Source organism: Sebastes umbrosus, chromosome 18 (assembly GCF_015220745.1).
Source record: "Sebastes umbrosus isolate fSebUmb1 chromosome 18, fSebUmb1.pri, whole genome shotgun sequence".
Taxonomy (NCBI): Eukaryota; Metazoa; Chordata; class Actinopteri; order Perciformes; family Sebastidae; genus Sebastes; species Sebastes umbrosus.
Genome location: NC_051286.1, coordinates 11798535 through 11813812, shown reverse-complemented (window position 1 = coordinate 11813812; position 15278 = coordinate 11798535). Strand labels below are relative to the sequence as shown.

General features: G+C 38.8%; 1 protein-coding gene across 1 annotated transcript; it reads left to right on the top strand.

The window, feature by feature from the left end:
• Positions 1–149: 149 nt before the first annotated feature.
• esr1 (estrogen receptor 1) lies at positions 150–14839 on the top strand. The gene is given in 11 exon segments (XM_037750156.1): positions 150–1804; positions 2416–2841; positions 3732–3958; positions 4783–4899; positions 5485–5666; positions 5763–5916; positions 9165–9303; positions 10376–10509; positions 11196–11379; positions 12933–13200; positions 13202–14839. Coding segments are annotated over 11 exon segments (1929 nt in total). The 5' UTR covers positions 150–1793; the 3' UTR covers positions 13289–14839.
• Positions 14840–15278: the final 439 nt, after the last annotated feature.

Sequence of the window (15278 nt, the reverse complement as noted above, 5' to 3'; positions counted from 1 at the left end):
TTTTCCCGCTGTCTTACTTAACAAGCATTATATATGGAAGATGGGGGTAATCTTTATCAGCATTATCTAGCCAATTGCATTTTTTTATCTAGTGTATGAATCCAGATGGTTTATGGATCAGTCAACGTTGTTCAAGTGCAGCAACAGTATTTTATTTACATGCAATTTGCAGCCAAATATTGTGAACCAATTCACCTAAAATTGTGAGCAAATGCATCTGTGCACAGATAATTCATCAGTAGATGTCTTAAATGTTCACCAGTTTTGTGACATTTTTCATTGATATTTTATAACTAACTATAGCTGTTGACCTTTCATGTACCCCAGGTCAGTGTGGACCTAGAAAAACAGCCAACATAACAGCTGGAAATGCTGCAACATGTGCATTACAATTCCAGAATGAGCTGCAAAAACTGATTGGCATCATTTAGGCTGCTGACATGCTGTAAAAGTGGTCTGTCATGAAAATTAAGTCAATTACGGCAAGAAGCAGCCTATCTTGAGCCATTTAGGTGATTTTAGCTGTTTCATTTCTAACCCTTCATTTTCCTGTTTTCTAATGTAACCCAGGTCTTCATTTTATTCCAGGGGAAATGCTTAAAAAATATGTATCATCAGGGCTACTTGTTTTCCACTTGACCTGACATGTCCTGAAAATTGGGCTGTTTGCTCAAGAAAGATGTTGCGCAGAGAAGGGAAAATGAAGTCCCTGTGCCAAATGTTCAGGTTGTCCTCAGTGGAGGCTGCTGCTTGGGATACTCTTTATCTTTATGAATTTCTTGCATTATTGACTAGTGTCAGCTGACAGTTTTATGTAGAAATAAGTCTATTTTAACCCAAATTATATGATGATTTTTTATCATTTCTATCATTGGGTATTAGTTATAAAATTGACCTCTTGCAAATGTGTGCACTAAATAATTATTTCTACATTGAACTCCTGTTGTAACTGCTTTTATTTTTTATTATTTGATTATTTTTTATCATCATCATGGTTCTGAATTCTGAAATTGATCATTTGAAAATAACCTCTTGCAAATGTGTGCACTAAATTATTATTTCTACTTTGAACTCCTGTTTTAACTTCTTTTATTTTACACTTGCCATGCATATTGGAAAATAATCCCTCCATTTATAGTTTGTTATTCTTGATTTCTTAGAAGTGTTTCAGCTCGCAAGGTTGTTTTTTTACCTTGACGCCTGGTCCCAAAACATGCAAGGAACCTGGAACTTTTGGGCAGTAAACATGAACATTGATTTCTTTAGATCTTTATTTACATAAATACCCTGCCCCTTTGCTCTGATTTGTTTAAATGTTCTATTTAATCTGTGACTTGACCTGGTAAAGTAATGATTAACTTGTCCATATTGTGGTCCTATAATATATGGCATCCTCCTTTCAATGAAATGTCACTTTTTTTATTTCTGTAAATATCTTGGTAATGCTTCTTAAAATATTTAATTTAGGTCATTCAGCATCTGATTTAAAATAACCATCAATCCCTTCATTTGGGATTGATTGTGTAATTATTGGCTGTTGGAATGAGATTTGACCTCCTGCTCTGTTTGCTGTGTTATGGTGACCTGGCACTAAAACACACCGTGGTTTAGTTATCGATTTGGCTGCATCTTTAATTTGTTTATCCTCTTTTTTTTTAACCTTTACACTGTTACCATTGTTTCCAATGAGCCCAGCTAGATTTCTGAGAGTCAGCAAGAGGAGAGAGGCAAACAGAGAGGGAGAGACGAGGCTCAAATAGTCCCAGTGTTGCAGAGCAGATAGAGGATGATTCATGTGTGAGAGGTGAGTAGTGTATCATGGTAGATTTTGGCTTTCATTTAGCCACCGTTGTTTAAAACCATTGTCCTAATGTTTCTCATTTTCACAGTGATTTGATTAACTGCAGAGTCTCAGGTGTATTCAATAATCTGGCTACAAATAGACCTCTCATACGTCATGCTGGTAGCTTGCTGAGTATGTGATACATTAAACAGCTTAGTGCCAGTTTACAGATGTTTTTTCTCTGGGTGCCAGCTGCAACCAGCAAAAGCCTTTCAATGCAAGAATTAGGTGAAGTTGGAAGAAAATAGTGGAGTGAGAGAGAGGACAGGGAAGTTATTTGGGAATCAGTCCATCTTCCTCTTTCTTTATCCCTCCAACTAGGGAGGAGTCTTTTTGGATGTTTTTTTTCTTTTAGCTTGGTAGGCGGAAGCTTAAGGCAGATAGGGCAAAGGGACTGGAAGAATAGTGGATGTTTCAAGTTGCCTGAAGGGCTTTATTGGAAAAAAGGCAAGGGAGACAGAGAGAGGTAGAGAGAGAGAGCAGCACTCATCTCCACTCCCCCTCCTAGCAAATGGGAGTGCAAGTCTAAATCATGTTGCATATCGGTGCTGTTGTGCTGTGATGTTGCTCAGGCAGAGCCTGACGCAGAGCAAGCAGCCTTGTGGACCAGCACTCAGACCCAGGATCAGCCCAGCCTTCTCAGAACTGGAGACCCTCTCCTCGCAACGTCCCTCGCCTCCACCGCGTGCCCCCTTCAGTGACATGTACCCCGAAGAGAGCCGGGGGTCCGGAGGGGTAGCCACTGTGGACTTCCTGGAAGGGACATACGACTATGCCGCCCCCACCCCTGCCCCGACTCCTCTTTACAGCCACTCCACCGCTGGCTACTACTCTGCTCCTCTGGACTCCCACGGACCACCCTCAGGTGGCAGCCTTCAGTCCCTGGGTAGTGGGCCTAGCAGTCCTCTGGTGTTCGTGCCCTCCAGCCCCCGACTCAGCCCCTTTATGCACCCACCCAGCCACCACTATTTGGAAACCACCTCAACACCCATCTACAGGTGAGATAATACAATTTCTCTTTATTACCAGAGTGGAGAAAAAGTGTTTGTTGTGTGCTTGGAAAAAAGTTATTTTTATAGACTCCGCATCAACAAGTGTGAATCACTGCTGAACCATTAAGTGAAGTTGCTGGATTGTTGTCCATTACCTCTGCTTGAATGTGATTGTTTAACTGAAAGGTGAAGTGCAATCAAAAAATCAATAGACATCAGAGTCAGATTTGTCTCTCCTGTGTGTTTTTTTGCCTACTCCATTATAATGTGAATACAAAGTTAAAGAATAATATCCATGAAGAAATAAATTCTCATTTTGTTTAATCTTGTTCATAATAATTCAGTTTCCTATTGAGTGGTTGTGTGGCATTTTGCCACATAACTAGATTTAATATCTTTCACTCACATATTATGGCATTCAGTACAGTCCTAACAATGCAGTTAAAAACAAAACATAATTATATAACTGCATTGTTTTTTTGATCTTTTGCTTTATACAAAACATTGACACTATCTCCATAGAAAGGATCAAGCTTTGCCCTGGTTTCTAATTCCAGAGATTAAGGACTTTGTCAAAGACCTTGAGGTAGGAACAATACGTAAGAACAACAGAAGCACACGTACAGATGGCTTCCTAACTCAGGTGGAAAAAAGTGCTCTGCTTTTGTCTCTGCCACTGTCAAATTAAAGTTGGTGTGGTAAATGTTAGAATTGTAAATAAGTAGTTACCGGCTCTAACTTTTTATGATAAAAGACATTTATTGAGCAATTTTTGACAAAATGTCCAGCTTTATTTTATGGCAAGAAAGCTATCGTATCTATTATTTCATCTGTCATTATTTTTATGAAGATTTATGAGATAATTTAACTGAGCTGAAATCCACGTCCTGTGGCAGGTCCAGTATACCATCCAGTCAGCAGTCCGTTTCCAGAGAGGACCAGTGCGGCACCAGCGACGAGTCATACAGTGTGGGGGAGTCAGGGGCTGGAGCCAGGGCCGGGGGGTTTGAGATGGCCAAAGAGACGCGTTTCTGTGCCGTGTGCAGTGACTATGCCTCTGGGTACCACTATGGGGTGTGGTCCTGTGAGGGCTGCAAGGCCTTCTTTAAGAGGAGCATCCAGGGTAGGTAATCTAATGGATGTAATTCTCAAATGTCACCTGTTTGTGATATATCATGTCTAAGAAATGATCAGACTTAAATACATTTTTTTTACTCTATCTGTAATTAACAGTACAATATCAACTTCATAAATGGAGCACTGTGTCCCATAAAAAATAGTTTTGCTGTCTGTCAACAAATGACAATTTAGTGTGGTTTGATCAGGCACATCTGGGAATCTAAAAAACATCCACAACAGAGAAAATGAAAGTTTGAATGTTTAAGGATGTTGATTTAGTGCGCCAGCTGCTTAGCAGGCTCATGGCTCTGAAGTGAACTGTCTGTAACCTCAACAGGGAAATAAGCAGTCAAACTGGAGCTTGATAAAGGAGAAAAAGAGGGAAAATATGTCATAAATTGTGATGTTGTGAAACAGAGATTTTAAGTTAAGGGAGTAGAATTTAAATTTCACGTTTGTTTTTATTTTCAGTCACATGTTTTAACCATTTCCTCTCTGTTTGCGTCTCATGTCTTTCGTACAACATGGTGTACAACCTCCATGTACTGCTGACTCTGTGTGCAGATAAAAACGTCATCTCCTTTTAGTGGCTCAGTAATGTTTGTGATATGATGCTTCGGTATATTGATAAGTCTTACAACGGAAGACTGGTCATAAAGAAACCAATAGTCTCCATGGCAATGACAGGGCCAAGACGCCACGTTTTAATTTTCTCCATCTCAGATCCATTTAAAAAAGGAATAGAGTGTTCCTGGCTACTAAATAACATAAATCTGAACTGAACACTGGAGTGGGGGGTTTGAAGTAATAGATTTTCTTCCATTTCAGGTCACAATGACTATATGTGCCCAGCAACCAATCAGTGTACTATTGACAGGAATCGGAGGAAGAGCTGCCAGGCTTGCCGTCTTAGGAAGTGTTACGAAGTTGGCATGATGAAAGGAGGTGGGTAGAAACACCACCTACAAGACCAATCCCTTATTTATTTTACATAATGTTCTTTTTTGATATTTGCTGTCTATTACTAAATTCAGTTGTGTTATGGTTGGTTGTCCTGTTGTTTTAACTTTTAAATTGTTTAATAACTCTGATGATTTGTTTTTTCACAATTTAGCTTTTCTGTATATTGTTTTTATGTCATCAAAATAAGATAATTTGGTTGCCCAATTCTTAACAAATTTCAAAACTATTGCCATTTATCAACCATGGCTTGTTGTCAAGAGGATCTGCACAAATATGAGAGAGCTGGTGGATGCAAGATAAGCTTGCGTCTAACTTTAACATGACCTTGAAGTGATTTCCTCTTAAGGAGTACAACTACTGATTAAAACACACCCTTATTTTGTTTTCATATTTCTTGAATTACACAGGCATCCATATAATCTGTACTGCTGGACTTTGTGGTAAAAACAGGATATTAAGTCGTGTGAGCGTGGTCGAGAAAAAAGCCTGATGGGTTTATGTGTGTTTATGTTTTTTTTCTGTGTATCTGCATGTTATTTTGTATTAAAACCCTGCTGTGTCTTTAAGGTGTGCGCAAGGACCGCGGGGGTGTTTTGCGGCGTGACAAACGACGGACTGGAACCAATGACAGAGACAAGGCCTCTAAGAACCAGGAGCACAGGACAGTGCCCCCCCAGGATGGGAGGAAACGCAGCAGTGCTTGTGGTGGAGGAGGAAAATCATTGCTGGCTGGCATGCCTCCTGACCAGGTGCTTATTCATGTAGAAACATCAATCCATCAATTATCTATCATCCATTATATTTTTCTGGTTTGATTTTTTTCTGTATCTCTGCTACTTCCCCAGGTGCTCCTTCTGCTCCAATGTGCCGAGCCCCCAATACTGTGCTCTCGTCAGAAGCTGAGCCGACCCTACACCGAGGTCACCATGATGACCCTGCTCACCAGCATGGCCGATAAGGAGCTGGTCCACATGATTGCCTGGGCCAAGAAGCTTCCAGGTACTGCTTAGTGTGGCTAGTAGGTAGTCAGACCACCATTAAATACTCAAAGGGCACTCACAAACCAACATTTAGTCCATTTTAATCAAACTCTGGTGCGGTTCGTTTGGGCAGTTGTGAAAGCAGTAATTGTACTTCGGTGCGGACCAAAACAACCGGTCCGAGACCACTTTTGAAAGGTGGTCGGACCAAAACGCAGGCTGCCTGTGCGGGCACTTGATGAGATGGACACAGGGAAACGACAGGTTAACATGAGTGGGAGAGGTCTGACCTGGACTTCTGCAGAAGTCTGATGTTTGCTTGACATGTGAGCCGAAGAGAACATACAGAATGAGCTAAATAAAGTCCACAAAAATAGTGACGTTTAAAAAGTGGTTCGAAATAAAGCGCAGAAGAAGGGATTCATGCGTACTGTAGATCAGTTCCGAGTCAAAATGAAAACACTTGGACGGCAATATATCTAAGTCGACGATTCCCTGCATAGAAGTGGCAGCTCTCGAGACCCTCAGCAAATTAATTTGGTCCACATTAAACCGAACCAGTCTAAGTAGAAAACCAACCAAAATGATCAATTTCACCGTGATTCGGACTAGCCAAACAGACTATTGCTTGTGAAAGCGCCCTTAATTCTTTTTCAGCGGTACAAACCCCAAAGTCAAATAATCAGCAATAAAAGTCTGACTTCTGTATGTCAGGCTTGTTGTAATGTCGTGTTGACCGGTCAGAATAGCAGCAACTTCTATGTAGATGGTGAAACTCATTTGCTTTCATGCATGTGATATTTTCTCAGTCAATTTATTAATTAATTATTTAAAAAAAATATATGTTTATTGAACAAACTCAAAGTTATATTGAATCCAGAAAAAACATTAATGATATACAGTATGTATTTTATTTAACAGGGCTCTTTGTCCCACTACCACAAGCCCTCCTACCCTCCAGAGACACTGCTGTCTGTTGCTATCCACAAAATAATAAAAAAAAAATTGCCCATTAAATAATATAGTCATACAGTTACTGAAGACATAACAAATAACTACTGACAAACTAAGTCACAGGAAGACTATTAAGATTATAAAAGTCTTGGATCGTAGGATTCCAGGTGAAATTACAGCCTCTCAGCACAAACTATATGTTCTCAATGCTCATTGACATCATCAGGTCTTTGAGCTAGGACTTCCAGTTCAATAAAATTCTTTTGCTCGGTACAAAACATGTGAGTCAGCTCTGCTGGAGCACCATGACATGACAATGTCCAAATTGGGACATATTTTCAATAGCTTGGAAAGAGTGGGCTTCTTTTTTTCCAAATTTGTTTTTGAGGAAGGTCCTTAGAAAAGTCTACGTCACATTCATGACATGTTCTTTAACCACAGAATTGTTCATACCTGTGTTATTATACTGATGAATCCCATTGTCCTCGTAAATTGAAGGTCTGTGCCAGTTGATTGTAATCAGAATAAGTAAACGCCCTGCCAATCGTCTTAAAAGGAAATGAGACTGCAGAGCCGTGTGCACACACGGAAATTAAACACCCGAACGAAGGGTGGATCACCGGACTACAAACGTAAAAAAAAATACTTCAATAGTTCTGAAGTGGAGGTACTTCTGCAGGAAGTGAACGCCAAATGAGCGGTCATATTTAGTAGCATCAGTAGTGGACATAGAGAGACTGTTTATAAAGAAGGACAACGTGTCTCCACTTTCTCTCACTGTACAGAAGTGAAGCCAAAATATCCGGGATATTGGAGCCGTTATTTTGAGATTTTGATGTCATTTGGAGCCAGAGTCTGCGCAGTAGCGATCGGGCGGTGGAACCGCAGTATCGAGGTCACCTGCCCAAACAATCGCGAGCCGAGCACGGCTGCAGTTTGTCAGCGAAAGAGACTCACAGCTGCGAATCATGACATCTCACCCCCTTTTTATAGCATCAAATAACTAATTAAAACCAAACTTATCAGAAAAATTAACACTTGAACATAAATCAGCGCGATAAGAACTACCTAAAATGATAGAAATCATCTTTGGGAAAAAAGTATTTGAATGTGTACTTTGACTTTTTAGTTCTGCTCATGTCCCATCCGCTAACATGGAGGGTGAGGGATTTATGACCTATACTGCAACTAGCCACCAGGGAGCGATCCAGATGTTTTGGCTTCCCTTTTGGGGAGCAGTCATGTTGTCGATTTTTATATACAGTCTATGGTCGTGGATATAAAATAACACAAAAAAGATGCATGGGATGCTATTACTTGTTAAGTGTTTAAGTGTTAGTGCAGTGTTTAATTTAAAAGACAATGATGCATAAATGATAACTATTATTGTGATTTAAATCCTATATTATACAACTGTAGATTTGAAGAAAACCCAATAAGCAATTATTTTGCATAGACATGTCAGCTCTCAAATGGTTGTAAGTGTGCTCTTGTGTGTATGTAGATTTTGTTCTTACCAAATCCCAGAACAAATCCCAAATAAGAAAATAACAGAATGTCATAAATGGGTTTCAAGAAGAAAATTCTTGTTTTTCTCAGTTGGTGGATGAGACCCACTATCTTTCTGAAACATTCAAATGTACAGTTGTACTGTGTGACAGAGGTTGTGGCCCTTGATTGTTGATCTATTTGACTGCTTAGGCAACAGAGAGGTGGTGGGAGACCTTTTACAGTGGAGGCACACATGGACACACACACACACACACAAATGCAGAGCCATTACAGCGATGGTTATTACAGTCATGACCTTTGAGAGGATTGTTTGGCCAATCTGCTGGCACCCCATAGAGCCTAAACGCAGTATGGGACACATCACCCTTTTGCATGCATGCACACACACTCACGCACATACACACACCAACAAGCTCCCTAAGTGAGTAAATCCTGATTTTGAGGTATTACAACCTTGTGCGTCACTAAAAGCCCAAAGGCACACAGTTTTAATTGCAAGGGGATCCCAAACAGGTTACAGAGGGGGACAATGGGAGTGAATTGTCTGTAATTACATATGAATTGAGACAGCTGAGTGCCAGCGATAAGGCTTCGTAAGACAGCAGAGAGATTACAGATGGTTTCATTTAAGTAGCCATTCCCTGCCAGGAAACAAGGGCATGCATGTTTCTATTGTTATGAGTGGGATGAAGGTGCACAGAAAACATTTAACCATGCTAAATCTACTCTGGGCGTGGATCACATTGGTCCTTTCACAAAAATGCTTGTTAGATTTCACTTCGTATGTGTGTGTTTTTCTAGGTTTCCTGCAGCTGGGCCTCCATGACCAGGTGCAGCTGCTGGAGAGCTCATGGCTGGAGGTGCTGATGATCGGGCTCATCTGGAGGTCCATCCACTGCCCCGGCAAACTCATCTTCGCACAGGACCTCATACTGGACAGGTTACCAGGAATACTCGCCTAACGTCTCTGTGACATACATCTACTTTTTCATCTCTCTGTCACCTGCTTTTCCTCCCTATTTCTCAATCTCTCACTCTCACACAGGTCTTAAGAGTGACATATCAGCATTGTAGATTTTCCATTTCACACCTTGCCAGCCATTGTGCCACTCCAACACGCCCGCCGTAGATTGAAAGACTAATTACATGCCCCCCACGGAGAGGAGAGCAGCTTCTCTCTCACCTGAAATACCCCCTCATCATTACAGTGCTAAGCCGGCAACCAGGATAGAGATTTAATCAAAGACTCAATGCAAGGAATGATGGAAAAGGAAGAACGATGGAGGGAGAGGAGGCGGAAGAGAGGGAGCTAAATGATGAACAGAGAGGACAAACAAAATAGAGATGCAGACATGGATTTCTGCTTTGCAGGCACAGCCTGTTCCCTCCATTTCCCCCCATGTTCAAAGTAAACAAGCTGGACTCACCACAGTATCTATCTAGAAAGAGAGGGAGGTGGAGACAGAGAGAGGGATGAGGGAGGCATGCAGACAGACAGAGGAATGAAGGAGGCATGCAGGCAGAGACAGAGAGACAGAGCTTTTACTCTGATGTGTCTGATGGTCCTATTTGATTCCAAAGTGTATTACAGTGTATTATCTCTAAAACCTGATCCCCGTATGAGTGTCCTCATCAAATGGACATGATGACTAAAATGCTGTAGGTCAAGGTTGACAAATTCCCTTGGCTCTGTGCTGTCCAAGTCTATCTTGCACTCTAAGCACTGGTTATTATCCATCTTTCCGTCACTTTTCAACTGTGCTGACAAATGGAGCGTTACAGTGATTTGGTCCATTAGTTGTTTATCTGGCCACTCTTTGGATAGTTTAATGGTCGCAGATGATGTCAGGTTTTAGTTTTTTTCTGCTGATGGTGCACTGCAGGTCAGAACTTGGACTCTGTTTTTGTGTGACTTTCAGAATTTTAAATGCAAAAGAAAAGAGAAATTCAAAACTCTAAAATAAAAAATAAAAAATCCTCCATGCCATGTTTTCTTTCATTCTGCTCTCCAGGAACGAAGGCGACTGTGTCGAAGGCATGGCTGAGATCTTTGACATGCTGCTGGCTACTGCTTCCCGCTTCCGCTTGCTCAAACTCAAACCCGAGGAGTTTGTCTGTCTCAAAGCTATCATCTTGCTCAACTCTGGTGAGGCCACATGTGTGAGTGTTTGCTGTTTTAGTCACCTTCTTGTGAAACATTTTCAGTAAAACCGAGCGTCAACTGATGCCTGGAAACACTGACCGTGGACAGAAGAGACACTTCTCTAATAAAAACAAAAGCTCTCTAGCTTAATTTTTTAATTCCACACCACTTTGTTGCAGGTTTACGTTTTTGTTCTGGAGAGTAAATAGTGAACAATGCCAAATTACACCCACAGAGGTGTAACTCTGAACGCTACTCAGGCACATTAGGCGAACAGACTGTTCTTGAGAGGCCTGTACCCTCAAAAGGCCCTCAATATGCCCTGATAACTGTTCCCATGACAACATGAGGAAGCACAGAGGGCTGTGTTTGTCCTGGAGATTGAGATATTCTATATGGGTAACTGAGTAGACTGAATACCAGCGGGATGACACAACTGGCACAGCTGCTATAGCCGGATGAACGTTTGATTGCTGTGTGGGCAATACTGCATCTGCAATTAATGCTCTGCTCTTATGTGCATGTGTGAGTCAGATCTTTTATGAAGTTATTGTTTTTTGTTTTTAACTTAAATCTGTTGCAAGTTGAGTGAGATATGAGGTATATTACTCCTACTGAAGTTTCTGTTTAAGATCATAAAGGTCCATTAGCTTTTACAAATTTACAGTAAGCTTATATTCCTCTGTTAGGTGCCTTCTCTTTCTGCACCGGCACAATGGAGCCCCTCCACGACACCGTGGCAGTGCAGAGCATGCTCGACACCATCACAGACGCTCTCATACATCATATCAGCCAATCAGGGTGCTCGGTTCAGCAGCAGTCCAGACGACAGGCCCAGCTGCTCCTCCTGCTCTCCCACATCAGGCACATGAGGTGAAATTAAATTAAAAATGACTCTTTTGTTTTTACCGTATTAAAAGTCTTTCCTTTTCAACATGTTCTGCTAAGAATCATGCTTCAGTAAACTGCAGTGGCTCTTTGAGGTGGTAGGAGCTTAAAAGATAAATGCTTTAAAAGGGTTTATTTACTATACTGACTTTTTTTATATATACATTTTTTTTTATCAAATATTACACTATGACATTTTTATGACAATTTTATGACATACTATCTTATGACCAAGACATTTCTTGTGACATAATACACTATGACTTTTTAAAATATTTTTTTATTACATACTATAGGCCTACTATAACTTTTTTATGAAAATTTTATGACGTACTATACTATGACTTTTTTTTTTTACATTTTTATGTCATACTGTGACATTTCTTTCTGACATGCTATACTATGACTTTTTTCTGACAATTTTCTGACAAAGTATATTATGACTTTTCTGGCATTTTTGACATACTATACTACAATGACTTTTTTTATGACATAAACTATTTGTGACATTTTTTGACATACTTTATTATGACATTTTAATGATTTTTTTTATGACATACTATACTATGACTTTTTTTCATGTCATTTTTAGACATACTACAATAAGACTTTTTTAATGTCCTTTTTTAACATACTATACTATGATTTTTTTCACATTTTTTTGACATCGTATACTATACCTTTTTTTTCGACAAACTGTACTATAATATGACTTTTTAGAATTTTTTCAACATACTATACGATTACTTTTTTTCGACATAATATACTTTGACTTTTTAAATTTTTTTTTGACATACTATACTAAGATTTTTTTTTACATACTATAATATGACTTTTTCACATTTTTCGACGTACTATACTATGACTGAATTTTTTCGACATACTATACTATGACTTTTTAAATACAATTTAGACATATTATACCATGACTTTTTTTTATTTTTTTTTGTACATACTATTCTATGACTTTTAAAAAAAAATGTAGACATATTATACTATGATTTTTTTTTTTACATACATCTGACTTTTTTTTAAAGTTTTTTCGACATTTCTTTCGACATGATATACTATGACTTTTTTTTTTACATACTATACTATGACTTTTTTCGACTCACTATATTATGACTTAAAAAAAAAAATGAAACCATGTATTTGTAAAAGATTTCCATCTTTTGTAGGAACAAATGGGCCTGGTGCTAAGTGATACAGACATGGTAGAGAAGTCAGAAAGTATTTAGAGACCCCCTAACACAGTTGATTTATGGACAGGAAAAAAATACAGAAAAACTCTAGCCTTATTAAATATAAATTGCTTAGGAGGATAATCCTCCAAAGAGAGTAGGGCAAAACCTGAATAATAAATAACTGAATAAAAAGCAACTGAAGGGCTAAAAAGAAGAAGGTATTAACAGATCAAATTATAAAATTGAAAAGAGCCTTCAGGGATGTAGAAAACATTCTGTAGCTTTTCTCATTAACTGACTGATTCATAAACTTAGCCTAATTCCTTATCTCCCTTTTGTTTACACTTCCTGCAGCAACAAAGGCATGGAGCATCTCTACAGCATGAAGTGCAAGAACAAAGTGCCTCTGTACGACCTGCTGCTCGAGATGCTAGACGCTCACCGCATCCAGCGTCCAGACAGACCAGGTCAGCCCTGGTCCCAGGTTGATGGAGAGCCTCCCTTCACCATCAGCAACAATAACAACAGCAGCAGCAGTGGCGGCAGCTCAGGTGGTTCCAGTTCAGGACCCCGAGTCAGCTATGAGAGCCCTGGCAGAGCCCCCACAGTCCTGCAGTACGGTGGGTCCTGCTCTGACTGCACCCACATCCTATGAGACAGAGCACAGCAAGCAACATCTGAAGGTTGTAGATGTGTGTTGTGCAGAATGAGAGGTGTTTGGGAATAAAGTATAAAGGTTGTAATTGAATTCATTTCATGAGATAATTATTTATAAATTAAGTGATTTTGTAGCTGTTGTTTTTTCCTTTGCACTACATCAATTCACTACAATATGAGCGTCAATGCAGTTAATCTTTTATGCTGCCTTTCATAATCTGTGATTTTGAGTCAGTCTCTAACAGCTTTACAGCAGGTGTCATATATAATGACGAGCAGATCATTTTTCTTTTTATTCGCCTCAACCAAAGTGCACTTTCTCTGGGGTTTAAGGGGCTATTGGGCATTATTTTTACTTTACATATTACACAAAACTGATTCAAATTATTGTGTAATTTATTTTGTGTTTAAATTCACACATTGTTAAAGTAAAAACATCAGGTATTGTGTTTTCTGCACACACAATTTTAACCTTTAATATATTTGGGAAGAAAATTATGTCAATGATGAAATTGTGAAATGAACAGTGGCCTAGGATATATCTGTTGAATTTTTAAATAGCTAAAAATTGCACAAGCAAATCCTAGACATAATGAAGGAAGTGTATTGTTGGGAAACGTCTAATCTATCCACAGCTTTTTGTGTGTAGTCGGTTGGGTCTTAATGCTTACTTGCACCAAAGTTTTTTCTGAATTTGTCATGTCTTAAATATGTGTGTGTGTATGTGTGTGTGTGTGTGGCAGAGAGACAGAGCTGTGAGCGGCTCCAAGCTGATTTTATACATAATTGTTTTGTCTTGATGCAGTTGTTCAACATTTCAAACTCTTCAACGCTACAACTGGTTATTGTTCATCCACTAATTCAATGATTACATGTTGAGTTTGGCTGGATTTACACACCTCCAAAAAAAAAAAAAGTATCGTGTAAACATATCATTTTTTAATAAATGTACGAAATTGTATCCATTTGTTTAAAAGATGTCTGAAATGGACATTGTCAGAGCATATATTTTTGTGCTTTTATTTTGAAGCGTGTGCTCTTATTTTGAAGCCTTGGCGCACCTGCTGACTTAATTGCAATGGTTTCACAGGTGTTTCTTTTAGCTAATCAGCACAGTAAGACGCCAGTACAAAGTTTTTCAACCGCTTCATTAGTTTCCAGTTTCTTTGCATAATAATAATAAAATGTAAATATTACTGGATTATCATCGGTGATTGGTTGGACTGGACTGTTGGAGCCAAGCTGCTGCAAAGCAACATTTCAATCATGGTAAAGAACACAACTCATCGCTCAAGCGTGTTGGAAGCTCTGTTGGGCATCTACATGTTCAAAATCTTGGTAATTAAAAGCCAATACAGACATGACCAGGTGTTACCTGTGTAGAAATTCAGCAAAAGGAACTTACTGTATGAGCATGTTGCATTTGCAACACAGCAAAGTTGTTTGGATTCGAAACCGCATACTATACTAGTAGTACTGATTGATTGATTGATTGATTGATTGATTGATGAAAAGCCTCGAGCTGTTAAGTGTAAGTCCAGTCAAACCTGAACTGACTGTCATTTGTTTACTGTGCATTCAAATAAAAACATTCATTGGGAAAATATTGTTTATCACTGTGTTTATCCTGAGTCTGTAAAGCACAAGAATACACAAGTAAATATTAAAAAAGTCATAGTGTAGTATATCATAAAAAAGTCATAGTATAGTATGTCATAAAAAAGTCATAGTATCGTACATAAAAAAAATATTATGAAAAAAGTCATAGTATATGTCTTAAAAAAGTCATAGTATAGTATGTAATAAAAAAGTCATAGTATAATATGTCATAAAAAGTCATAGTATAGTATGTAATAAAAAAGTCATAGTATAGCATGTCGAAAAATGTAATGAAAAAAAAGTCAGTGTATAGTATGTCAAAAAAATTCATGAAAAAAAGTCATAGTATGTCAAAACATTTTATGAAATAAAAGCATAGTATAGTATGTCGAAAAATGTTATGAAAAAACGTCATAGTATAGTATGTCGAAAATTCATGAAAAA